The sequence below is a fragment of the Monodelphis domestica genome, chromosome 4, assembly GCF_027887165.1.
Source record: "Monodelphis domestica isolate mMonDom1 chromosome 4, mMonDom1.pri, whole genome shotgun sequence".
Lineage (NCBI taxonomy): Eukaryota > Metazoa > Chordata > Mammalia > Didelphimorphia > Didelphidae > Monodelphis > Monodelphis domestica.
This window is the reverse complement of record NC_077230.1, coordinates 141,085,518-141,109,023: the sequence shown is the minus strand read 5'-3', so window position 1 is coordinate 141,109,023 and position 23,506 is coordinate 141,085,518. Positions and strand designations below refer to the sequence as shown.

General features: G+C 33.2%; 1 protein-coding gene across 5 annotated transcripts in view; it reads left to right on the top strand.

Moving 5' to 3' along the window:
* Window positions 1–23,506, top strand: part of LRP1B (LDL receptor related protein 1B) — a 2,480,145-nt gene that overhangs the window by 677,034 nt on the left and 1,779,605 nt on the right. The window contains exon 1 of one of the 5 annotated variants that reach the window (XM_056797189.1): window positions 6,657–9,185. The exons of the other annotated variants lie outside the window; for them this stretch is intronic. Within the exon in view, the coding sequence (XP_056653167.1) occupies window positions 9,176–9,185 (10 nt within the window). The 5' untranslated portion in view covers window positions 6,657–9,175. Of the gene's footprint in view, window positions 1–6,656; window positions 9,186–23,506 lie in introns of those variants that run through there. 5 annotated transcript variants of the gene reach the window in all.

Genomic DNA, 23,506 nt, shown 5'->3' with positions numbered 1-23,506 from the left:
AGTACATACTTCTGATTTTTGGTTAAGAAATAGTTTCTAGTTGCCAAATGACTTTCAGTAGTTTCAACTCTGAATATATAAATGCATTTGCTTTTTTAGCAATTTAGTCATCCAAATGACTTTGTATTCATTAAAAATTGACAGATTACAGCACTTTTATAACTGTTTTTTGTATTCATTAAAAATTGACAGATTACAGCACTTTTATAACTGTTTTCCAGCTATATCTACTAGATATAGCTCCCCTCTGGTCACACCTCTCCATGAATTCAAACATATATCCCTCTTGCCTAGAAAATCTTCCAAATTCCCATTTTGTGAAAACATTGGCTTTCTTCAAGTTTCCCCTCACCCCTCCCAAAAGATATTTATTTCTCCATCATCCCTGCCAGAATTTCTAGATATCATTTTGTCTGAATCTCTACTTCACTCTTGTCAGGTCCTACTACTTGAAAAATATTACAAATTTTGTGAAATAGGAAGCTCCTAAAGAACAAGGAGTTTTCAACTTTTCATGTTAGAATTACCAACTCCTATCATAGTAACTTGAAAATGTGAGACAGAAGTGAATTGAATAAAAACATATAAATAAAATACATCAGACACAGAATGGAAATAAATAGATTATGACTTTGTAACAACTATTAGCTAGACAGTTCTAGACATTTGTGGAAGATCACAAATATTATAAATTTATCTGCAGGTGTGTGTGTGTGTGTGTATGTGTGTGTGTGTGTGTGTGTGTGTATACTGTCAGATGAGGTCTTGGCTTTACTCACTCATTTTCCTTTGTCACAAGAAATCTTTCACAAAGTGGGATCAATTTTTTAATACAAAAACTATTAGCATCAATAAAACCTAAATAGAAAAAGGCAAATAAATAAATAAATCTATATGCAGAGCTTGAAAGTAACTTTTATGCATCCCAAAAGCCTTAGGTTACACAACAAAAAAAAAATTACAAGGATTATTCATAATGAAAGCAATCAGATGATTTTTAAATTGTTTTTAGAAAAGACTAAATACTGAGTTTTTTAGATTTTTTTTCAGGGAGGAAAATTTAATTCAAATAATTTGAAATGTATCAATGATTGTTTATATATAGAAACTGTTTAATTTCTTTTTTCTTTTCTTTTAAGTTTATTTAATTAATTAATTTAGAATATTTTTCCATGGTTACATGAATTGGGTTCTTATTGTTCCCTCCTTGCACCCCTTTTACATAGCCAACAAGCAATTCCACTGAGTTTTACATTTGTCATTGATCAAGACCTATTTCCATAGTATAAATATTTGCACTAAGTTGATCATTTAGAGTCTATATTCCCAATCATATCCCCATCGAACCATGTGATCAAGCAGTTGGTTTTATTCTGTGTTTCTACTCTCACAGTTCTTCCTCTGGGTGTGGATAGTGTCCTTTTTCATAAGTCCCTCAGAATTGTCCAAGGTCATTGCATTGCTGCTAGTAGAGAAGTCCATTATGTTTGATTGTGCCAGTGTATCAGTCTCTGTGTATAATGAACTATTCCACTTCTAAATATCTCAGCTTACCTATATATTGTCATAATCTGCCAAAGTGCATAGAAAAGCTTATTCAGAGTTTTAAAAATTAATTTACTTTTTTTCATAACTTAAGTAAAATTCTTAATTAACCTCATTTCTTTTTATAGACTGAGTTATTTATTTTTATGTATTTTTACATGTTTCCATGATTCATATTCTCTTCTTCCCCTCTTAGGTCCCTTCTCCCAGAGCTGACAATCTATTACACTGTGTTTTATATTATAATCACTCAATACCTATTTCTATAGTATTCATTTTTTATAATAACCTTTTACAATCAAAACTTCAAATCATATATCCATATAAACAAATGGTAAGTCACTTGTTTTTCTTCTGTGTTTCTATTCCCACAGTTCTTTCTCTCAATGTGGATAGAATTCTTTCCCCTAAGTCTCTTGGGATAGTCCAGGATCACTGCATTGCTATTAGTAGCAAAGTCTATTACATATGATCATCCCATGATGTTTCAGTTACTGTATCCAGTGTTCTCCTGGTTCTGCCCATTCTACTCCACATCAGTTCATGGAGTTCTTCCCAGAATTAACTTCCTTTCTAAAAAGCCCTCAGTTGAAATTTTCTCTAAATCTAGTTAAACCACATTTGCCCATCTGCAAATATTCCTTTAGGTTTTTTTTCCCTCCTCATAAGGTAATTCCTGCTTTCCTCCACTCATACCATAGACAAGTACACTCATAAGCATACAAAAAACATATGGAACAAGACTGACCTTATAGTATAACTTAAAGGTGTTATACTTTCTTCAGGTGATAAATTTCCTATTAAGATTTAAAATATTTTGTACCTAAAAGTGTTCAAATTTATTTGCATACAAAAATGTTTATTTCTTTCCCAAAGAGGTACCATAAAGTAAATGAATAATAAATTGTGAGGAAAACCACATGAATTATTTTAGAAATCTAACATGCAAAAGATTAATATTACCAGATATCTAGTACTGAGAATTAAAATTGAACTGTGAGGATTGTGCTTAAAATAGCTGACTTAGAGGTTAAGAAAGTCTTGTTTTGATTTTTCTGAACTTCTGATACATTAATATTTGTGTAGAATAAGATACTTTAAATAGGCCAATAATAAGTAAATATCTTGCAAAATTATATCCATGGAATTTTCTTTAATCAAATTATTTTTTCCTTGTAAAATTCAAGACATTTGTGGTTTATTTTTTTATTCTAAAACATTCATAATGGCAGAATGTTATCTATATTATTTTCTGATTGGCTTTTTTGGAATTTGAGATATGAAACTTGCTGGATCACTTTCTTTGGCTTTCTTAAATAGATTTTTAAATAGCTATATTGCATCTTTAACATCTTTTTAACTTCTCTAACTATGCCCATTGATTTCCTATTCTACTTTTGTCTATGTATATCATAAATCTAGTTCTGGGTAGACATCTTTGTTGAATAGAGAGCTTTACCTCCTCTAACATGTTGATTTAATATTGCTTACAGACTCATTAGGTCTTTAGCTTACTTTATGAATGTAGTAGATTTTGCAAAAGAGATAATTGGAGAAAATATTAGAAATCTGGGAAGTTACTATTTTAATTGAAATAGTAAAACTATAAGTTCATCCTAATAAAGGAACAGTTTTATAATGGTATTTTGGACTAAGTTTGCAAGAAACTTTGCGTGAGCCTTTTTATCTGCCTGTCACAAATTTCAAATTGCTATTAAGTTAAGGTAAAAGTCAAGCACCAGTTTCACAATTGAGTTGCACTCCAAAAAAAGTCAAGTACAACTCAATTATCAAATTGTGCTTGACTTTGTATAGAGCTTAAATTAATCATGAAATTATTTTGGACATTCTTTCCAAACCAACTCAATTATCCTTGAAATTGTGCTCTTGTGTCCTCAAATTGTAAAAGTGATTGACCAAATATGGGTCTGTGTATATTTCACTCAAAATTTACAAGAGTAATTTACTATTTCTGCCTGTTTATGCCTAGGTATACACATACACTTTAATATACACAGATTAATATGCATTCCACTCACACATAGATACATGTATGCATATTTATGTCAATGTACATGCCATTTGCACAGAAACATATATACATGTATATACACAAACACACACTTGTGTGTATATCTATATATGTATAAAAGGTTAAACCCAAGTTTCATGTAGAGTCTTTGCATTCTACAGAGCTTCATTTGAATGGGTTAGATTATGGGACTGTTTCACTCCCCTTTCATAATCAGTAATTGCATTTTGGCCTTTGATTTCCAAATGTAGAGACATCATCAGATAAGCAAGGTATCTTCAATTGACATCTTAGAAAGTTGTTTGAAGTAATGAGGGATGAAATGATTTCCCTTTAAGTCATATACCTAGTTAGTGTTAGTAGTTAGAGGCAGACCTCAACATACATCTTTATTTCAAAACTGGTCTACTTTCCATTATGCAGTACAATCTCTATTTAATAAAGGCTTTGAATAAATATCAATATTAAATCATTGATAACATGGTCATACAAGTAGCTATAACATTATTTGGGGATCTCCATTATATTTATGACATGAACATCGAATCTTAGTGTGAAGGAGATATGTCAGAAGTCTAAGAGAACCATTTGACTGGCCATTTGCTTGACAGCCTTGAATATTGGTACTTCTTAACTCTCAGACAATTTGTGATCAAACACAGAAATAGAGAATGCTTTTCAGAACAATAGTCACTCCATTAAAAGATTATATTCTCCTAGTTGTTTGGGTCATAATTCTAGATTAATGACTACTCATAGGCATATAATTCCTCGGATGCAACATTTCTATAAATTAACTTTGAATACTAAGTTTAAAAATGTTTTTTCTTTGTGTACTGAAGAATTATTTCCAAAATTACTGCTCTAAGAAAGGTTATTTCTTGATTTTTTTTAGCTACATGATGCTAATAGATGGAAGGCACCATGATCAGATAGGGATGGATTCATCACCAGCCTATCTGCATTCAGTTTTTAAAAGTACCATATTTTCAATGTGTCTGAATGATCCGAGGTTCATAATTCAGTGGTAATAGGATACTAAAGTAATGAGTAATGATTTGATAGAATAAAAGAGCTAAAAAGCTTTTTAGTGGGGATTCCAGGAATGAGTGGTTAAAGCTTTTCACTTTACCAATCATATTCCTGTCATTTGCTATATGTGCTAAGGAGAGTTTGGTGATTTTTTAAACTGAATCTTACATGGTAATGATAATTGAAGACAAATGAACATTTCAAATCATTTTTCCTAGATATTCCCTTCTAGTGTCCCCTTTTTTCTGTTGCTTGTCATCATTTTAAATGTCTAAGGCTTTTGTGAGACACTAAAGAAATCTCACTAGGAGGGCTAGCTGGCAAAAATTATCAGCCATAACAGGTTACTTTTCAGGTGCATATAAATGTTAGTACAGGAAAAGTCTTTTAAACAATAGATTGACCTAAGGAAATTCAACAGTGAAGATTAGAGAGCATAGAAGAATTAAGGGACCATGTTCTAAAGGGATTTATGTTCTAGTTGGAATAAAAACTTAACTGTTGAACAACAGTACATGGTTTGTTACCTCATAGAAGAGATACTTTTTTTTTTTGGTATGGATTTATATTTCTCAATTGGAAGTTATAAATTAATAACCTGAGAGTAAGCTGCCATGTATCCTCCCTACTCCCTACCCACCCACTTCCTAGAATTCTAATATACTAAAATACTTTTGTCTCTTATGAATATCTCCAGATGCCCACATAATGTATTATGGATACTTTATTTTTTTTTACTTATTACAAAGTTCTTACAGAACCAGAACTAGAAACATTTATTAAATGTATGAACAACAGTGTTGTAAGAGGTGATCTGGCTAATTACACTGAATTGGATCTTTATACTAACAGAATATCATAAATTTGAATATAAATAAACTTTTTAAAGCACTATGACCTACTTTGTCTAGTCTAGTATTTAGAATGACTTTTAAAGAATGCAGTAGATGTATTTTTATCTTCATCTTATAATGGAGGAAATAGATGTAGGAATGTTTTGACCATCCTAATATAGCCTAGCAAATTATCAATAGAACTGAGACTGCAACAGAGGACTCTTAACTCCTATTCCAGGAACTGGAATAAGCCAGAATGAATATAAGGTCTCAGTTTCCCTTCCCCTTTATTATGGATCTTCTCCAGTCTTCTTTCAAAAATCAAACTATCCAGACTTTGTTTCTGCCATTTCAGTTACTTGTCATATTACCTAACAATGAATAAGAAAGATTATAGTCATTTGAGTTTCTTTCCTTTCCTTAATCAATACATTTAAGTCATTTGAGTGGCTTTTTCCTTAATATAATCTACAAATAAGTAATTAACACAGGGTTAATTTTTTTTAATCCTATTTGTTGACCTATGAATAAGATGCAGCTTCTGCCAAAGTAATATCCAGGTGGCCCCTTCTACTTGGAAAATATACTTCAAATTTTCTTCCTTAGAAATGCATTCTCTGCTTTGTTTTTATTTTTTCCCCATTTTCCAATAACTGATTACATTTAAGTGTAATTCCAATAAATTTACTCATAAACTTCTTTGGTTGTTTCCTACATGACTAGATTTTAAATATAGTATTCTAATCACTTCTCCTCCAACAATCATAATCAATTTTGCTAAATTGGTTGTTCAAAGGAGCTTCCAAATATTTAATGTGCTTTAGCAGAATACATTTAGAAATTTTAAGGAATTATCTAATCAACAATTTTAAAAGGTGTCTTGAAAAATGTATTGTATAATTTTTGGAAATGGTACTTTGCCCTCTAGTAATCCCCTAAGGAATATTTTCATTTTCATTAATGATCCATTTTTCTTCAACTGTATAATATAGACATTGTAATTCTTTGTGCCAACATTTATCTTCCTTTGATATTTTAAAATTTGGCAGACTACTTAAGAATACTTCTGATAACTCCAAAGTTCAAATTCATGGTCAAAGAGTAGTTTAGAAAAAAATAAGGCATATAATTTCTGAAATATTAATGTAATTAATGGAATTTATATTGGATTCCTTCTGGAAGAAAAAAATTTATATTGTCCTCTCCCTAAACAGAAATATAAACTGTTTTCACAACCCTTATGATTTGTTCTTCTTGAATCTTTATCCGTAGTTTTAAAAGATCAACTCTTTATTGAATAAAATTTCAGTTTCTTAACAATGTATGTTTTCCATGAAAATATAAAGGATTTCAAGTAAACATTTAGACAGTATGAGATTTAAAACAACTTAGTTCAAATTAAAACAACAGATTAGTGCCCTGAATGAATCTCCCCAGTATATCACCCCATGGAGTTATGAAAATTCCATTTGGAACTTTTTGTGCTTCTTGATGACACCATTGTACATAAAGTATATGAAGAATCATTTCCAATTTTATAAGTTTACTTTTTAAAGGATGATTGCACTGCATTTTAAACAATTGTGTGTTTATATTGAGAATTCTATTTTAACCACATGTGTTATTTTATTGCAACATCATGATTTTATGTATGCATTTGAGAGTTCACAAAATTAGGTATAAAAGAACATCACATCTCATACCATATGCCAAGATAAGCAATAGGGTTACTCTTACCATCCAAAAAATTGACAAGAAAGGAAAGAAAATCATTGAAACATTTTTTTAAAGAATACATAATAGAGAACAAAAATCCAGAAGGAAATGTAGATAAACAAGATACCTTTAAAATACACATGTTTATATTATTATATACTTGAAATGGGAAGCAAGAGATTCACATTCCCATGTACTCTTCTTTTACTTTTCTACTTTGTATACTAAAACACTAACATTATTTCATGTTTCTTAAATTTGAAATAAAAATAAATCAATACACAGCAAAAATATACTCTATGTGCAAACACACCAGTCTGAAATGATGTGATATAGGGGCAATAGGATAGAGTTTTGGAGTTAGGGCAGACTAAAAGTCTCATAGCAACTAAAAAAAAAAAACAAGAAAATATGGGCATCACTCAACTTTTCAGTGAATCCTCTAAGACTATAAATTAGGGAATAATTGGCCACCAGCATCAATGGAAATAGTTTGCACTCTCAGATCTCCTTACATCAATGAAAATCTGGGACAAAATCAAATTAAATAATTAATGACATGAATACATTTATGTACTTTGTAAAATTATACCTACAAAACGAAAGTTTTTCAGACTAGTTTGGAACTTGCCACATCAGAAATGAGTTGCTTTAAAAATCATTCAAATGGTTTCTTAATCTTAATTAAATGAACACCTTTAAAAAAAAAACAAAAACTAATTAGTGGTTAGTGGTGGTAATGTCTTAAGTTACACTTATGAGTAATGAACAAGTTGATTTTCCTCCAAAAGAGCTTAACTTATATCTAAGGATTAGTTTATTCAACAGGAAAGACCCAGCTGGTACTTTTTCTTTTTTTCTGGCCTTGGTTAATATAGAATTTGCCCTACTTTTCCACTATCATGTTGACCTTACAAGCTGATACTTACTTATGACTCTCCCACTACCACTTCAATTACAAGAATATCCAGTATGTCAATTCCACAGGGAGAAAAGATTTAGAGGAAATCAAGACTCTTATCTCCCTAAACTGTAATGTATTTAAAAACCAGAAATAGTTAAGATATTGGCTCAGTATTTTACTTCATGGCAGCTTTATTTTAGTGATGTTCTAATAACATACAGCAGAGTTTACAGATAGTAAGTGGAGCTAAATATTATAAACAAAAAGAATTGAAAGGAAAGCATTCACAAATTACCATTAAAAATTATTTAGAGGAGAGGAATATTGGAAAATTCAGTACAAGTGTAAGAAGGACCACAGGTCACATAAACTTTTCTCCATACTTTTCTACCCCATATGTATGACTGTCAGTCACTGTACTAGCAACTCTGACCAAAAAGAAAGAATTAGAAAATAAACAGATAATTGCTGTATGAAATAACAACAGATGTGAAGAGACATATTAGACACCCTCAATAGCAACTGATAGCCAAATAAATGTTAAAAACAACTTGGACATTGAAAGGAGAGGTCATAATAGTAGAAACCAATTTTAGAAACCAAAAGAAAAATATGATAACTGTTGAAAAAAGATAATCCAAACTATCTGAAGGTCTAAATAAGGGGGTTGGGAAGAGAAAGAAAAGACACCAGAAAGTATATCTCTTCAGTGAAGCCATAGTTTTTCTTTCTTTGCCCCGTACCCTGAAGCAAACTGGGTCCAGGACCACAAAGCAAATACCTTATTTGAAATCAGAAGGGAATTAAAATGCACTGCAGCAATCCCTCTTGTGTTTTTAGTTCGAGGCCTTTGGCTAGCTGCCAAATAGCTGTAAAAAGCTCCCTATCTCCGTGTATATAATTCTGGTTGAGAGAGACAGCAAGTACAAATGAGACCTTGACCAGGACTTTTATATTTACACAAATCTGCTTCCCCAGTCTGTGTGTGTATTGAGTTTAGGACACAGTGGCTTATTTAGATCTCAGCAGCAGCAATTTGGGTCACCCTAGAGAGATTTCAGAACTGAAGCAATAAATGAAGGAGGGATCTGAGGACCTCTGAAAATCTACATGATGTCTGGTAAACCAAATTAATTATTGGGTCCTTGAAAAGTACTGGGGCTTCTTAGAGTTTTGATCCATAAGCTCAATAAGCTTTTAAAAATGTTTCTTTATCGTTGGCACCCATCATCAGTTGCCACCATTTTATCTCTATTTCAAAGTCCATGGTTTTTTATTCCCAATCCTCATCTGACTTGCCACAGTCTAGAAAAAATATAAATTCATGTTTCCTTTCTTTTTCAGTGTGGTAGTTAAGATAATTCTTGCTGAAAGATCACATCTTTGGACCTCATCTATTTTACAGATTTTTAAAGTGATGGAAAAGTCATACCTACATTTTAAAACTCCTTTATCGTGTTTATCTTAGTGTATGCTTAAAAAATATCTTATTAAAACTCCATAAAATATTTTTCTATCTCCCTAATATGTAGTGCTATTTGCAAAACAATAATAAAAGTTAAAATTAATAATAACTTCAGAGATTAAGAATTAAACATCCACACTAGTACATGCCATATAGTTGTGTTAACTATGAACTCATTTTTTAGTGATTTAGAACTTTCATATTAGCTGAGCATTCTATGGAGGGAATAATCACAAGTCTAAGTGCCATTCTTGTAAAGAGATTCATTTAATTATGAGATATATAAATTATTTTACATCAAAATCTCAGGCTTGAGATCAGATATAAATCAAAATGTTTGAAATTATTCTCTATGAAAAAATGATCTCAAATTTTTTATTATACCTTCTTATCAAAAAATCATAAAGCATATATTCCTTGATATTGATATTATATATATTATATATCTGCATGTGATTATTTGACAAATATATTTAATAGCTGTACTTGAAGTTGCATAGCAAATTGAATAGAGAGCTTGCCTCCAAGCCAGAAAGATTTGAATTCAAGTCCACTGTGATACATATTGACTACATGAGCCAAGAAAAATCGTTTAACCTCTCACTTCCCTACCCAACTGTTTTATTCTATAATTTACAGAGAAGGTATCAATTTTCTTTGGTAGCTTGCTTATCTTGAAGTTTCTAGTAAAAGATAAATCATAAATCTTGCCCTGTTCCCAATACCTTAATTATCATTCTATTAAGTTATGTATATTTTGAAACATGAACAAAAATAAAAATTTAAAAGGAAGAAATATATATATGAACAATATTTTATTTTTACATTTAATTGTTGTCAGCATAAAATCATTTCGCTATTGTTGTGTGTATGTAATTATGACTTTTTTTCTGAGAGTATAGACATATAAATAATTGTTGGTAATAAATTCAGTTAATTTAATATCTAGCTAGTCCAGAAGATGAATTCAATTTTAAAAACAATTTTTAAAATAGATAATAGATAACACTGCAATCCAATATGGAAACATAAATAGCTTTTTAACTAAAACCATTTTCCATGTGAGTAGGTATTTTGCCTGCACAGTGTAAAAACAAGGGGAAGTCTGTGATTTTTCCTCAGCAAGAAATTTTTATTTCAAATCATTTCCTTTCTTTTTATTTGATTCTATTTAATAACTGGCATAAAATCTTTATTTTTATTTATAACATATATGTATATATATTTTAGAGGGTTTGTTTGTTTTTGGTTGGGGATAAATATCCGGAATGGCGAAAAATTAGTTTGAATTGAGATAAAGAACCCAAAAGAGTAATGTATAAGTCTGAAACTAGGTTTCAAAGGGCTTAAAATGACAGGCCAAAGATTTTATACTTGATCGTAGACCAAATGACTTATTTAGTAGTTATTTAACATGGTATGACTTGTGCATTGGAGGGACCATTTTGGCAGCTGTGTGAAGGATAGATTGGATAAGAGAGAGACGAGGTCAAAAAGACTAGTTAGGAGGCTATTGTAATATGACAGGAAAAAGGTAATAAATGCCTGAAGTAGGCTAGGTGGAGAGAAGAGCAGAGATGAAGGAGTTGTTGCAGGGACAGAAAGCAATATTTGGCAACTGTTTGAATATGCAGAGTAAATGAAATTGAGGAGCTGAACATGACGCTCAGTTTGTGAATCTGGGTTCCTGGAAGGATAATGCTTCCCTTGAGATAAAGGGGGATTTGGGGAAAGGGATAAGTTTGGTGAGAAAGAGAATTTAATGTGATCTTCAACACAAATTATAATCCATCCATATCTGCTTCCCAGGTGAAACTCGCTCTGTTTCACCCAAAATGAAGAGAGTGTAAGGGAAAGGCAGGACTTTTACTCATCATGCACTGATTCAGAATCTAAAACCTGACCTCCCAGGACAACATCTCCCAATCCGAAGTTGTCTATGCTATGTGAGCATGAACTGATCCAACTGATCATATCTGTATGGCTGCTACCATGGATAATAACATAAAGGAAAAACTATGTCTAAAATATGCTGCCTGGCACAGAAGGGGGTGAGATTAGGAGCTTAAAAACAGTGGGGAATGGCATGGAATAGAAGTAGATAACAATGGGCATGCTGGAGGGCACATATTGAAGAAAACCCCTTAAACTGTCTGCTTTAAGAAAGATGACTTTCCAACTAAATGATTGACCAATCACATGTCTTTTGTACCATGTCATGGACTTCCACATAAAAGATTACTTCTCTTCTGAGTGGGGTAGAGAATGAAGGATTAGAAATCCCTATAGTACCAGCCATTTGTCATACTGCTCTAACAATGAGTTGTCTTCATTTTAATCTATGGTGCTGGTACTATGAATTTAGAATTTAAAGCTTCTAGTGAGAATGAATTGATTCACCCAGTTGAATGGATTCAGTTAAAGAGATTTGTAAATAGCATTTATCTGTAATTGGCTTACTAAGTAAAGGTATAAATGTATATTTACATAAATGCACCTGTATGCGAAAATAGATATTTCTCCAGTTCAGCATTTGAGTCACATGAAAAGTTATAAACAGTTGGAAAATCACCCTGTATAATTCTGAGAAAAAACAATATGAAAAAAGTTGTTTCTTGATTCCTTCCTCATGGTATTTTCCTCTTATTAATATTATAAAGGATCATGCTCAATGTTTTGCATGAAATCTAATGAATTATAGATATTCTTAAATACTTTTTTTAAACCCTTATCTTCCATCTTGGAATCAATATTGTGTATTGTTCAAAGACAGAAGAATGGTAAAGGGCAGGCAATGGGAGTTAAGTGACTTGCCCAGGGTCACACAGCTAGAAAGTGTCTGAGGCCAAATTTTAACCTAGGACCTCTGATCTCTAGGACTGGCTTTCAATCCACTGAGCCATCCAGCTACCCCCCTCTTGAATACTTTCTTAAAGAACCTCACTACTAAAATATTTTGCCTGATTACCTCTTGCTCCAATCAATGTATTAGTTTACATTTTGAAGTTATTGTTCTTGTCTTTTTTTTTCTACTGACCATCTTTTCTATATGAATACATTTATCATTACCAGGATCATATATTTAGAGATATAAGGGACCTTATGCATAATTTAATCCAACTTTTCATTTCAAAGATGAAGAAACTGAAGCCCTAAAATGTTAAGTGAAGATTGCACAAGTGGAGAATATATAGGTGCCAAAATGAAGATTTCAACCTTGATCTTCAGGTTTCAATGACAGTGCCCCATCTACTACACCATGCTAATATTTGTATAGAGACTGCAACAAGAAGTCCATTACCCCATTGCAACATGATAATTCAGATATCTATTGGTAGTGGTTCAAAAGCATTGTTGTTGCATATGAGATAATGAGGCCTTGACCTTGGACCCATGATTCAATTGTGCTGGTCTTCTAGCACCCTTACCTGCTTTATATACCAGTAAAGGCACCTAGATAGTGCAATGAACTTAGTGCAGGGGCTGAAGTCAGGAAAACTTATCTTCCTATACTTACTGGCAGTAGAATCCTGGGCAAGTCACTTAATTCTATTTGTCTCAGTTTTTCCATATGTAAAATGAACTGGAAAAGAAAATGGAAAATTACTCTAGTATATCTGCCAAATGAGGTCACAAATAGTTGGACATACCTGAAAATGACTGAATGACATAAATATAGGCCTATAATCAGAAAGAATCTTTATTGAACTGATATAATTTAGAGTATGCTATTACAATCAACCTTTTGAGGATTTTTAAAGGATCTGTCTCTCCAAAAACATGGCATACAGTAAACAGCTAATATATTAATGTTGAATGAATAAATGAAATAATTATTTATTCTATATCCTTTCTTTAACTTCAGGTAAGAATCTATTAGGTCTATTCCATGCTTTGATAATAAAAGGAACATCATTAAGTCACTGCACAGTGATGTGACAATTTATTGATCAAGCAAACTCATCTCAACCAAATTTGTATTTTAGTAACTATAACCTAAAGGCACCAAGAAAGAAAAAAATAAAAAGTTCATAATCAGAATTCTGTCCATTCATTGGAATAGCAAATTCTCTCTTCAATTCCTTCCTCTGAAGAAAATGATATTTAAATGTGTATCAAGTGGTATTGCAGTCACCTAAGTTAATGTAAGGGCACATTTTGAAAATATAACCAATTAAATTCTTTAAAAGGGTTTTAGTGTTCACACCTATATTCTCATACAGATCAAATCATATAAAATCATTCTTCCTGTATGAGGATAACTAGAACTGTGCTAGAATACTTTTCTTTTAATCTTCTACTAACATAATGCTCTAATAATTGCAAAATATCACATCAAAAGAAACAATACGACTGATCTCTGTAAACCTTTCATTCTCTAGCTGGTTGTATACTCAATACGAGATCTCAACACAACTAGCAAGAATTGTAATTGTTTAGAGTGATATGGAGATCTGGGGGTTGCTATACATCTCTACCTTCTGACCCTACTGATAATTTTGATGTTTCTTTACATTTTGCCTTTTCCTCATTTTATTTGAATATGCTTTTAATTATGAGTCTTGTTCTGTAAAAATAGAAAATAGTAGTAATAGTTTGCCCATATACAATCATTTGCATTATCTAATCTATCCACATAGATCATGACCAGATTGCTTTGCAAAACATAAAAATTTAATTCCTGTGAATAGTCTTTCTATATTGACTTTGGTACGCTCTTGGTTTAGCGGCAATCTTTTTCTGAGAAATAGTTTATTGTTGCAACATTTTAAGCAAATCAATTACATTCCTGTAATGCAATAATATTACAATATGCAGGCAACCATAGCTTCCATTGTACATGCCACAATCTATTTTATGAAGCTGTAAACATTCATATCAGTGCTATTTAGTCTGTGGTAATATAATTTAGGAGTAGATGTTGGCCAAGGAATGTTAATACAGTGTCTGAAAAAGCTCAATATGTCAAGCACTTCTGGAAAACTGAAACATACAGACTTCGGGCTTAGAGGTGAAATTGAATGAATCAGAATTGCATGGGGAAAGTTTGAGGGGATAATAAAAACATGCATTGATAAAGGTCCTTTCATTTATAAAACTCCAAGTGATTTAGAAATATTGAGCCGTCTCTTTCACACAAGGGAATGAATGGCTAAAGGAAGGAGGGGATTTGTTAGCTGCCTCCATATACAAATTCTGGGCATGCTGGGAATGACCTCTGTAGATGTGCTCCCAGCCATAGAGGGCTGCCACTTTTTGCAAACATTACTCTTCCAAACACCCCTTTTAAAAAATCCTGTCCATATTCACTTGACTAGTGAGGCAGTGACTCATTTGGGACATATATGCACTGTAGGCATTTGTTGGTCTCATGGGAGAAAAAAAGTATGTAATGGATTGGGAGGAAAAAGGGGGGGTGGAATCTCTTCTGCTCTCTTTTTTCTACAATGTGACAAAGAAAATTGTACCTGACTATAAAAGCATTTTCAGGGAAACTTGTTTCTCCCTTTTGATTCTGTTCTCTCATCCTCTCCACCAGAGAAGAAATTAATTGAACTCGTTAATCCATTAGTTCTGGCAACTGAATTGAGAAAGAATAGACAATTTCTATATAGTAGAAATCTACTTCTGTATCTTTTATACAATAGTGCTTTCTGTTCTCAAATAAATAATGAAAAAGTATTATTACGAAGACATTGGTTTCATCTTTTGTAATTGCAATTCCAAATAATTTTGCTGTTGTTTTTCTTTAACCAGAATTACAATACTTTGTCACATTTCAACCCCTCAAAATTTCACATTTCTTTCCCACTGGATATTTAAATGTTACTCTTGCAATGTATCATTATTTTTCACAGTAAATTGCATGAGATCTTACATGGTAGCTTTGAAATTACTGCTTGTCGTCACCACTATATACAACCACATAAACAGTATGTAGTTTGTACAGTAGATCATTTTTCTTGTTTATATTCAGCAAGCTCTCAGTGCTACACACTAACACCAGCTGTTAAAAAATGACAGTAGTATTTTATCTCTGACTACTGAAATCCTTTATGTAGAGGTATTTTTTTAAACAGTATGTGTTGCTGAATAATGACAAAGGTTGCTATGATGAATTGTGACATATTTTTCAGAATTCATTTGCAATGTAAAAGAGAAGGTAAATAGAAAATTACTGGGAAAGTCAACTACAGTATGGAAAGTCAGATTCCATGACTAAATCTGAATCAGTTTCTTTATTCAAAAATACTTACATTATTTGGAAAGGACATAATAGCTCTAAAGTTGTTCAAGGTGAGACCTGAAAAATAACTTACATATATAGCTGCTTCAGATGTATGAGTGTATAAAATGAACTACGAAACAGTTTTTACTTCACATTAGGTGCATTTCTTGAATGGCATTGATTGAAGGTCTTATTCTATTTTGTATCCTGTTCTCTTTTCATTTCATTATCATCCTGCCTATCGTCTCTGGCTCTTTTTACCAACTTTCCTCTTCTTCAAATAGATCACAAGTTTCTCAAGGTCAGAAGTATCTCGCTGCTATCTTGAACATCTAGCACATAGTAGATACTTGATGAATGTTTCTGAAATATCTAAAACACAAATGACATTTTGATAATCAATGTCTTCTCCTAGCCTTCAAACAAGTCAAGTTAGAGTCTCATGAAAAAAGATCTAGACAACTTATTTATCTACCAGGGAGTCACGGGTACTTTAAAAATCAGTTGGTGTATTTGCAGTACTGTAGGGACAATATGGCATGCAATGTACTAAAGTGGGTCTCAAGGTCCATGTTAACAGGCCATGAAATAGTCTAAATTATATAATAAAATATGCAAGCTTGTCAAGGGCTTCAACAGATCTTAATATATTAACTTTTGGATCATTTTGTTCTGTATAATTATCATGGACTGAGTTTACCATTAGGAAAATTAAGTTGATAAAGCACTGAGCTTAGCAGTCAAGAAGACTCATCTTCCAGAGTTCAGATCTAGAAGGCTTCATATGTAAAATGAGCTGCTGAAATAAAGGACAAACCACTCCAATTTCCTTGCCAAGAAAATTCCAAATGGGGACATGTAAAGTCAGATAGGACTGAAATAACAACAAAATGTACCAGTATTAGTAACCTTAATTCAGTCAATAGCCCAAGAAGAAGTAAAAAGCAAAAACACAATACCTTTTCTGGTCTCTTCTTATCCAAATCCCACTTCCAAAATAAAACTGAGTACCTACAGGTCAATTAATTACTCCTTTTACTCCAGATTCTATTATCAAATAACCTTGAAGAAACAAGATTTTTTTTAACATTTTTCCCCAAGTTCCCATCATTTGCTCTCCCAAATATGTCAATTAACAAATTGATTTTAATCAAGCTTTTAAAAAGAAGTATTTACTGAGTTGATGTACTAAGACAATTTGGTAAGAATAATTTTTGTTAATGTTCTGGGATATATTCTGTCATAATAAAACACAATTTCCATGGGTAAATTGAACTCTAACTTAGAATATACTTGTGGCAAAGAAGAGATTCAAAACTGTTAGTTACTGGAAGACTTTAAATCTCTTCTTAGAATGCTCATAACATTCCCTTTATATGTAGCTCCCTTTGAGAGAAAAAGTAATCATTGTGCAGAGGTATAAAATATACTTTTTTCAGTATTTCTAATTCTTCTCTGCTCCCTATGCAAAAACTGTTGTTAGTTTTTGCTGCTTTAGGGACAATGCTATCATTATTTATGGAAACCCAATTTTCTCACTTTTTGAAATTCACAAGGTCATCTTGTCAAAGGTGAGGTGGAAATAGAGAATGCAGTTTTCCTCCTCAAACCTTGGTAATTCCTTCATCCACCACTAGGTTAGTCTGTTGTTGGAATATTCCTGAAGAATTACTCCATTCTTGACGGGCTTTATGCTTAGGGTTCAGGAGTTTGTCTGAATCTTTCAACCACCCTCAGTATATTCCTTGTGTGTTGTCATGTGATTGCATTCAAATTGTTAAAGCAATTCCCTTCCCCCTAAAAGATAAAAGACTACTTATTGACCTAGGGTTTTAATCTTTTGATTTATACAATAGAGAATTTTATCTGATTCATTCAATAGCCTTCCCTTTTTTCTTTAAGGACAAGGTAGATTTCTATCCTCATAAAATCATTACTACAATAAAAATAATAACAGGGATAGGTATGGCCCTTTGATTTCATTAGGATAGGGAGCTCTAAGGTGAGAAAATACCTTCTTCTGTTTCAGGTGCAAGTACCTTCTCTTCAATTAATAGATTTAGAGAGTTCTCTTGAGCAATGAGAGATTAAGTTACTTACCCAGAGTCACATAAATAATATATGTCAGATCCAAGACTTGAAACCTTGTCTTTGTTTTTAGGCTAAATATCTAATTATATGGATACCATTTATATTGTCCTTTACAGTTTACATAGCATTATCTATGAAACAACTGTTTACTACACTTACAATCTATATTTTCCAGATGAGGAAGTAAAGCATCAAAGACAATGAAGAACTCACTTAAGGTCACACAACTAGTGTGGTTGTGTGTGTGTAAAGGTCAGGATGAAGATTTGAATCTATTTATTGTTCACTTCTGACAAGTGGTAGAAGAAATAACATCTAAAAACTAAAGCCCATTAATCTTAACAGAGAGATCTTGTATTGAGTATATTTCTAACAAGGTAGATTCTCATCTTTACCCAACTAGTGAATTGGGAATTCAGTAGGGGAGCTGGAGGCAACAACAAGAAGGAGGAATTCATAGCCTTTCACTATTTCAATGAAAGAGGATAAAAGAAAAAATTACACAAAATGGGTATAAGGTTCTCAAAAAGAATTGCATTTATAGCTCCCAATGAAAGCAGTATGTTATGGTTTAGTATAATTGAGCATATTCCTAATGATCATTCAACCATAAAAATTTAGAATGAACAGATACTTTAGATATTATCGAATTCATCATTCTCATATTTCTGATGAAGAAATTAACATCAGAATATGAACTCAATAAATATTGACTAAAGTAAATTGTCATTAAAAATGTTAAATTATACATCATACATTCTATTTAAGAAAACATACAAAAGTATAATATATGTAGAAATACTTCCTTTAATTAAAATGAAAATTTTTGAACCAAGAGGGAATAAGTTGAAGTTATCTGGAAAATCCAATTACATAGAGCAATAAAATCCATTCCCCAATTAGAATTCACTCCCTACATTTAAATATATCTATATCCCTATACTTTTCCATCTCTGAAAAGTCTGTGACAAAGAACTATTAAAAAGAATAACTATATCAATTCTTCTGCTCAAGTTCTATTTTTGATGCCACATAATGGCAAGAAGGTGACCCTGGGTTCTCAAAGGCTATGCCAATAGAGCACAAACTCTGCCAGGTTCTTCAAAGGTTTTAAGTATGGCCTTGGCAGTGGATCATTTATCTGTCATCCAAGAAGAGCTTAGCTAAGTTTGGAGTAGCTCATCAATAGAAAGTAGGCCACCAACTGATAATTATTTTATTTTGGCCACAGCTGTTCTTAAAGATTAGCTACTGAGACAGAAATATTATAATTTCTTTTGATTGAGAAAGAACTCTTATACGCAAAATCACATATCCACAAACACATATATATTCATGTAAAAGTACAATATATAAGACTACTCTTAAGATTTATAAACTATAATAGTCTATCCTATTTTCACATAAAACAAATGTATTGATGATCTAGTGTGATAAATCCTCATTTCAAAATCACTCTCAAATATGTTCCTGAATTTCTATATTCATTGCCTCTCTTAGCATAAACCTTTAGTGCATCTCTCCTAGACAATTGTAGTAACCTTCTAGTGGATTCCTTTGCCTCCAGTTCTCTATACCATAATCTATCCTACATGTTGCCACAGAATAATTTCCCTAATGCCTACATTTTATCACATCACATCTTTCCAGTGTTTGAAACCATTCTAAACTTGCCAATTGTTGTTATGGTTCAATTGTCTGACTCTCCGTGTGACCCCATTTGGGGTTTTCTGGGCAAAAATACTGGAATGATATGCCATTTTCTTCTCAAGTTCATTTTACAAATGAGAAAACTAAAGCAAACAAGGATAAATTACTAGCCCAGGATCACACAACTACAAAGTGTCTGAGATCATATTTAAATTCGAGAAGGTGTCTACATCTGATTACATCACATAATTCCAATGTTCAAAACCCTTCTGTGCATTCCCATTGCTTACTAGTAAAAAAATAAACTTCTTAGGAAGGGATTTTATAGTAGGGAATTATTTTAAGTGAGAGATGATAATTTCAAGATCATATCTGCCAATCTCCTCCCTCTTCCCTGTTCCCTCCCTTTTCCTCCCTCCTTGTCCCTCCTCCCTGTTCCCTTCCCTCCCCCTTAGTTCTTCTTCTGTTTGTCTCACTGAAATCAGCTCAGAATGAGTATTTTGGTATATTAGATAAATCACTCTTTCTCTTCTCTAAGTAAGGGTTTTATTTGGGAGATGAGGAAAGATGAGATGAAGGGAGAGTCCCTCATGAAAGGGCTGACCATCAGAAGAACAAAATTTTTTATCACAATATCTCACAAGGACCATCTACAAGTTCTACAAGGGTGATGCTTTGTATTAGGGTGTTTAACAGGAAAACAGAAAAAAAATATTGGGCAAATTGGGCAAATAGCTGAATTTCACATTAGAAGGGAAGGATCTTAAGTTGAAACAGGGGAAGGAAAGGAATACAAATATAATGAACAAAAGCAAAAGAATAGAGATCTAAAAAGTTGAGATGAGAACAAAGAACAGAATGTAGTCTAGTGGGAAAAGAGAGCCTTGGGGGATTGGGAGTTTATAGTTTGTGCTAGAAATCACTACAAGAAAAGGGTTGAGAATAGATGTAGATTTGATGATAATCTTCACAGATGTGATTATTGAAGCCATGCATATGGATAAGATGACCAAAGAAAAAAGCTATAGAGAGAATATATGTGCCATAAGTGGAACCTCCTTGGATAACCACCTTTTGGGAGTAAGAAGAGGATAAAAGACTAGAATAAAATAAGTGGAGAAACAATTTTCAAAGCAATGGGAAGGGAATGAGTGTTCCGGGTCACAGAAGTCAAAGAAGGAAAGAGTATCAATGAAAAGGAGTTGGTCACCTGTTTCACATGCTCTAGGAAAGTTTAAGGAGATGAGGACAAAAACAGTGCAATTACATTTGGATGCTGGTCACAAGGAAGTTATTATTGACTGGATAAAGTTGTTGTAGTAAGCTGTTAAGGAAACCAGCTGTGTTTCAAAGAAATAAAGTACAAATGTATTATGTAAAAATGGACTGGAATCCAGGACTTCAATCCCCACAAGCCTTTGCTCCACTTCCCCAGAATGCTTTGTAATCTCACCTGGGCTGAGATCGAGAAGGTATTTAACCTGGTGGCAAAGGTTTTTGGGTCTCTTTTGGACTTCCGTTTTGGAGCAGAGGCGTCTCTTCCATGATGTGAGATTATCTTGTCTAGGCCACTCTGGCCTAGGCACTTGTTTCTTATCCTGTCTTTTCTTTAATCCTTAACTTTTAGTAAACCTCTAAAAATTATAATACTCCTTGCAGAGAGAAACTAATTTCTACCTGCCTCAGTCTCTCCTAAATTTTAATCTTTACAATTATTTTTTTTAAACTCTTACCTTCCGTCTTGGAGTCAATACTTTGTATTGGCTCCAAGGCCGAAGAGTGGTAAGGGCTAGGCAATGGGGGTCAAGTGACTTGCCCAGGGTCACACAGCTGGGAAGTATCTGAGGCCAGATTTGAACCTAGGACCTCCCATCTCTAGGCCTGGCTCTCAATCCACTGAGCTACCCAGCTGCCCCCTAATCTTTACAATTATTAAGAAGTGGATGCAGCAAGTAAATACTATTCTTTCTTGGTGAAAGACTGAAAGTTTAGTGTGAGAAAGGGAAGTTTTGTTTATTTTATATTCTGCATTTTTTTTTAGGATAAGGGATATTTAAATATGTCTATAATGAGAGGGGAATAAATCAGTAGAATAGGGAAGATTGAGTTTACATGAAAGAGATGGCATATAGCACATTAACAGCAGTCATAATATGAAGAAACAATTCTTTCTCTGAGACTAGGAAGAAAAGAAGAAAATGAGCATGAAAACATTGAGAGGTTGAGAAAAATGGAACTTAAAGACTGAAAACCAAATAGCATAAAGAGTGGAGGCAAAATTAGGGGCATGATTGGAGGGAGATACTTAAAGAAAAGAGGTTTAGGATAAGCATTATATAGACTCATGATGGCAAATCTATGGCACATGTGCCAGACATAGCACACATAGGCATCTCTGTTGGCATTCATGCCAAGGATCCAGTGCCCCAGTTGTGTTCATCCTTGCAGCACAGAGTTCATCAGAATTCCTAACTAGAAAGCCTGAATGATGCATAGCTGGGCTGCTCCCTTCCCCCTTTCCCCAGTAGGCCATGTTAGTAAGCAGGTCTCTTCAAGACAGCATCCCTTGAAGAACCCCATTCAGAATACAATGACCTCTTAATTACCTTTGCCTTGAGTAAGACAGAAATGAGTAATGTCTTTACTATCAGAAACAACCAGTGTCTTTACAAAGTATTTTTGGATTTGGGAATGTCTTTTGAATTTGTACTTTAAAAATGTTCAAAACTATAGTCTAGTGATTTAGGAATAAGTTTTAAGGAACCTGAGCCTAGGTTAATAGCCTCTTCAGCTTTTTCCCAATTTCTTTCTGAAGCAAACAGGGGCTGCTTTAATTTGCATTCTTAATCTCCGGACCCAGACTTCAATTTGCATTCAAAGGGGCCCCTGCCTGAGGGAGAAAGGTGGGCTAGAAGCTCCAGAAGGTAGCCATCTCCCAATCAGCCCTGCATACAAATTAAAACCTGACTTCAAACCCTAGAACATTTGTTTAAAAAAAAAAGGCTAATTTGGAGGATACCTGCTTCAGGAAGACTGGGATGGGGTGTCAGGATGATGTCATTTAACCTATAAATAAAGGATTTTCCTATAAGCTGGGGCTTCGGGGGCTTTGGGGTTTGGGGTTTGGGGGCTTTTTTTTTTCAGGCCACCTTTTCTCTCTTTCTCTCTCAATAAAGTGTTTCATTTGAAATGGCTTCTGTTTCCATGAATAGTGACTAAAGAGGATATACTTTGAAATTTTCAAGGTCCTCTCAATTTCCACTTTGGAGAGTAACTAGGTTTGAGGGAATCATAGCTCACATAACTAGAGAGTAGCATAGTAGAGTACTTGCTACCCTTGCCTCTCTCCCTTTTCCCAAGCTTGACTGTATCACCTACCCCCTGCCCAGCAGTCCAGTGGGTGTGCCTCCTCCCTCCCTGGGTGGAATAAGGGGTGGAAAGCAGGATGTGCTCTCAATAGAGGGAGGGGGACACCATTTGGTGAGGTGGGGGAGGCGGGGGAGGTGGCAGAGGTGGGGAGGGGCCCAAGTAATTCATCTCCAAAAGGTTGTCCATCTCAGGTTTAGACAGTGATAAAAGGTCTCCAAGATATTAGTGAAAAGTGCTGCATCAAGAGCCCAGATAAGATTAGATTGGACTAAGTCAGTATATTTTTGTGATTTCCAGATAACATCATTTTATTTGGGGGAACAAGAGTAAAATAAGTAAATGATAAAAATTATCAAACATTGAGTAGCAAGACTGAAATGGTGTCAGATCATTTTGTCAAAGAGTTCATGGATGGAGGACACATTATTGAAATCCATAACTTTTGATTCAGATTATCTACAAAAGGAAATAAAGCTAGAACCAAGTCAAGAAATTGGAAGAGGAAAAAACTAGTGAGGGAGTAAACACACAGATATTGGGTAGATAGATAGATAGATAGATAGATAGATAGATAGATAGATAGATAGATGATAAATATAGGAGGGACAAGGCAAATGGCAGGACAAATATTCTGAGG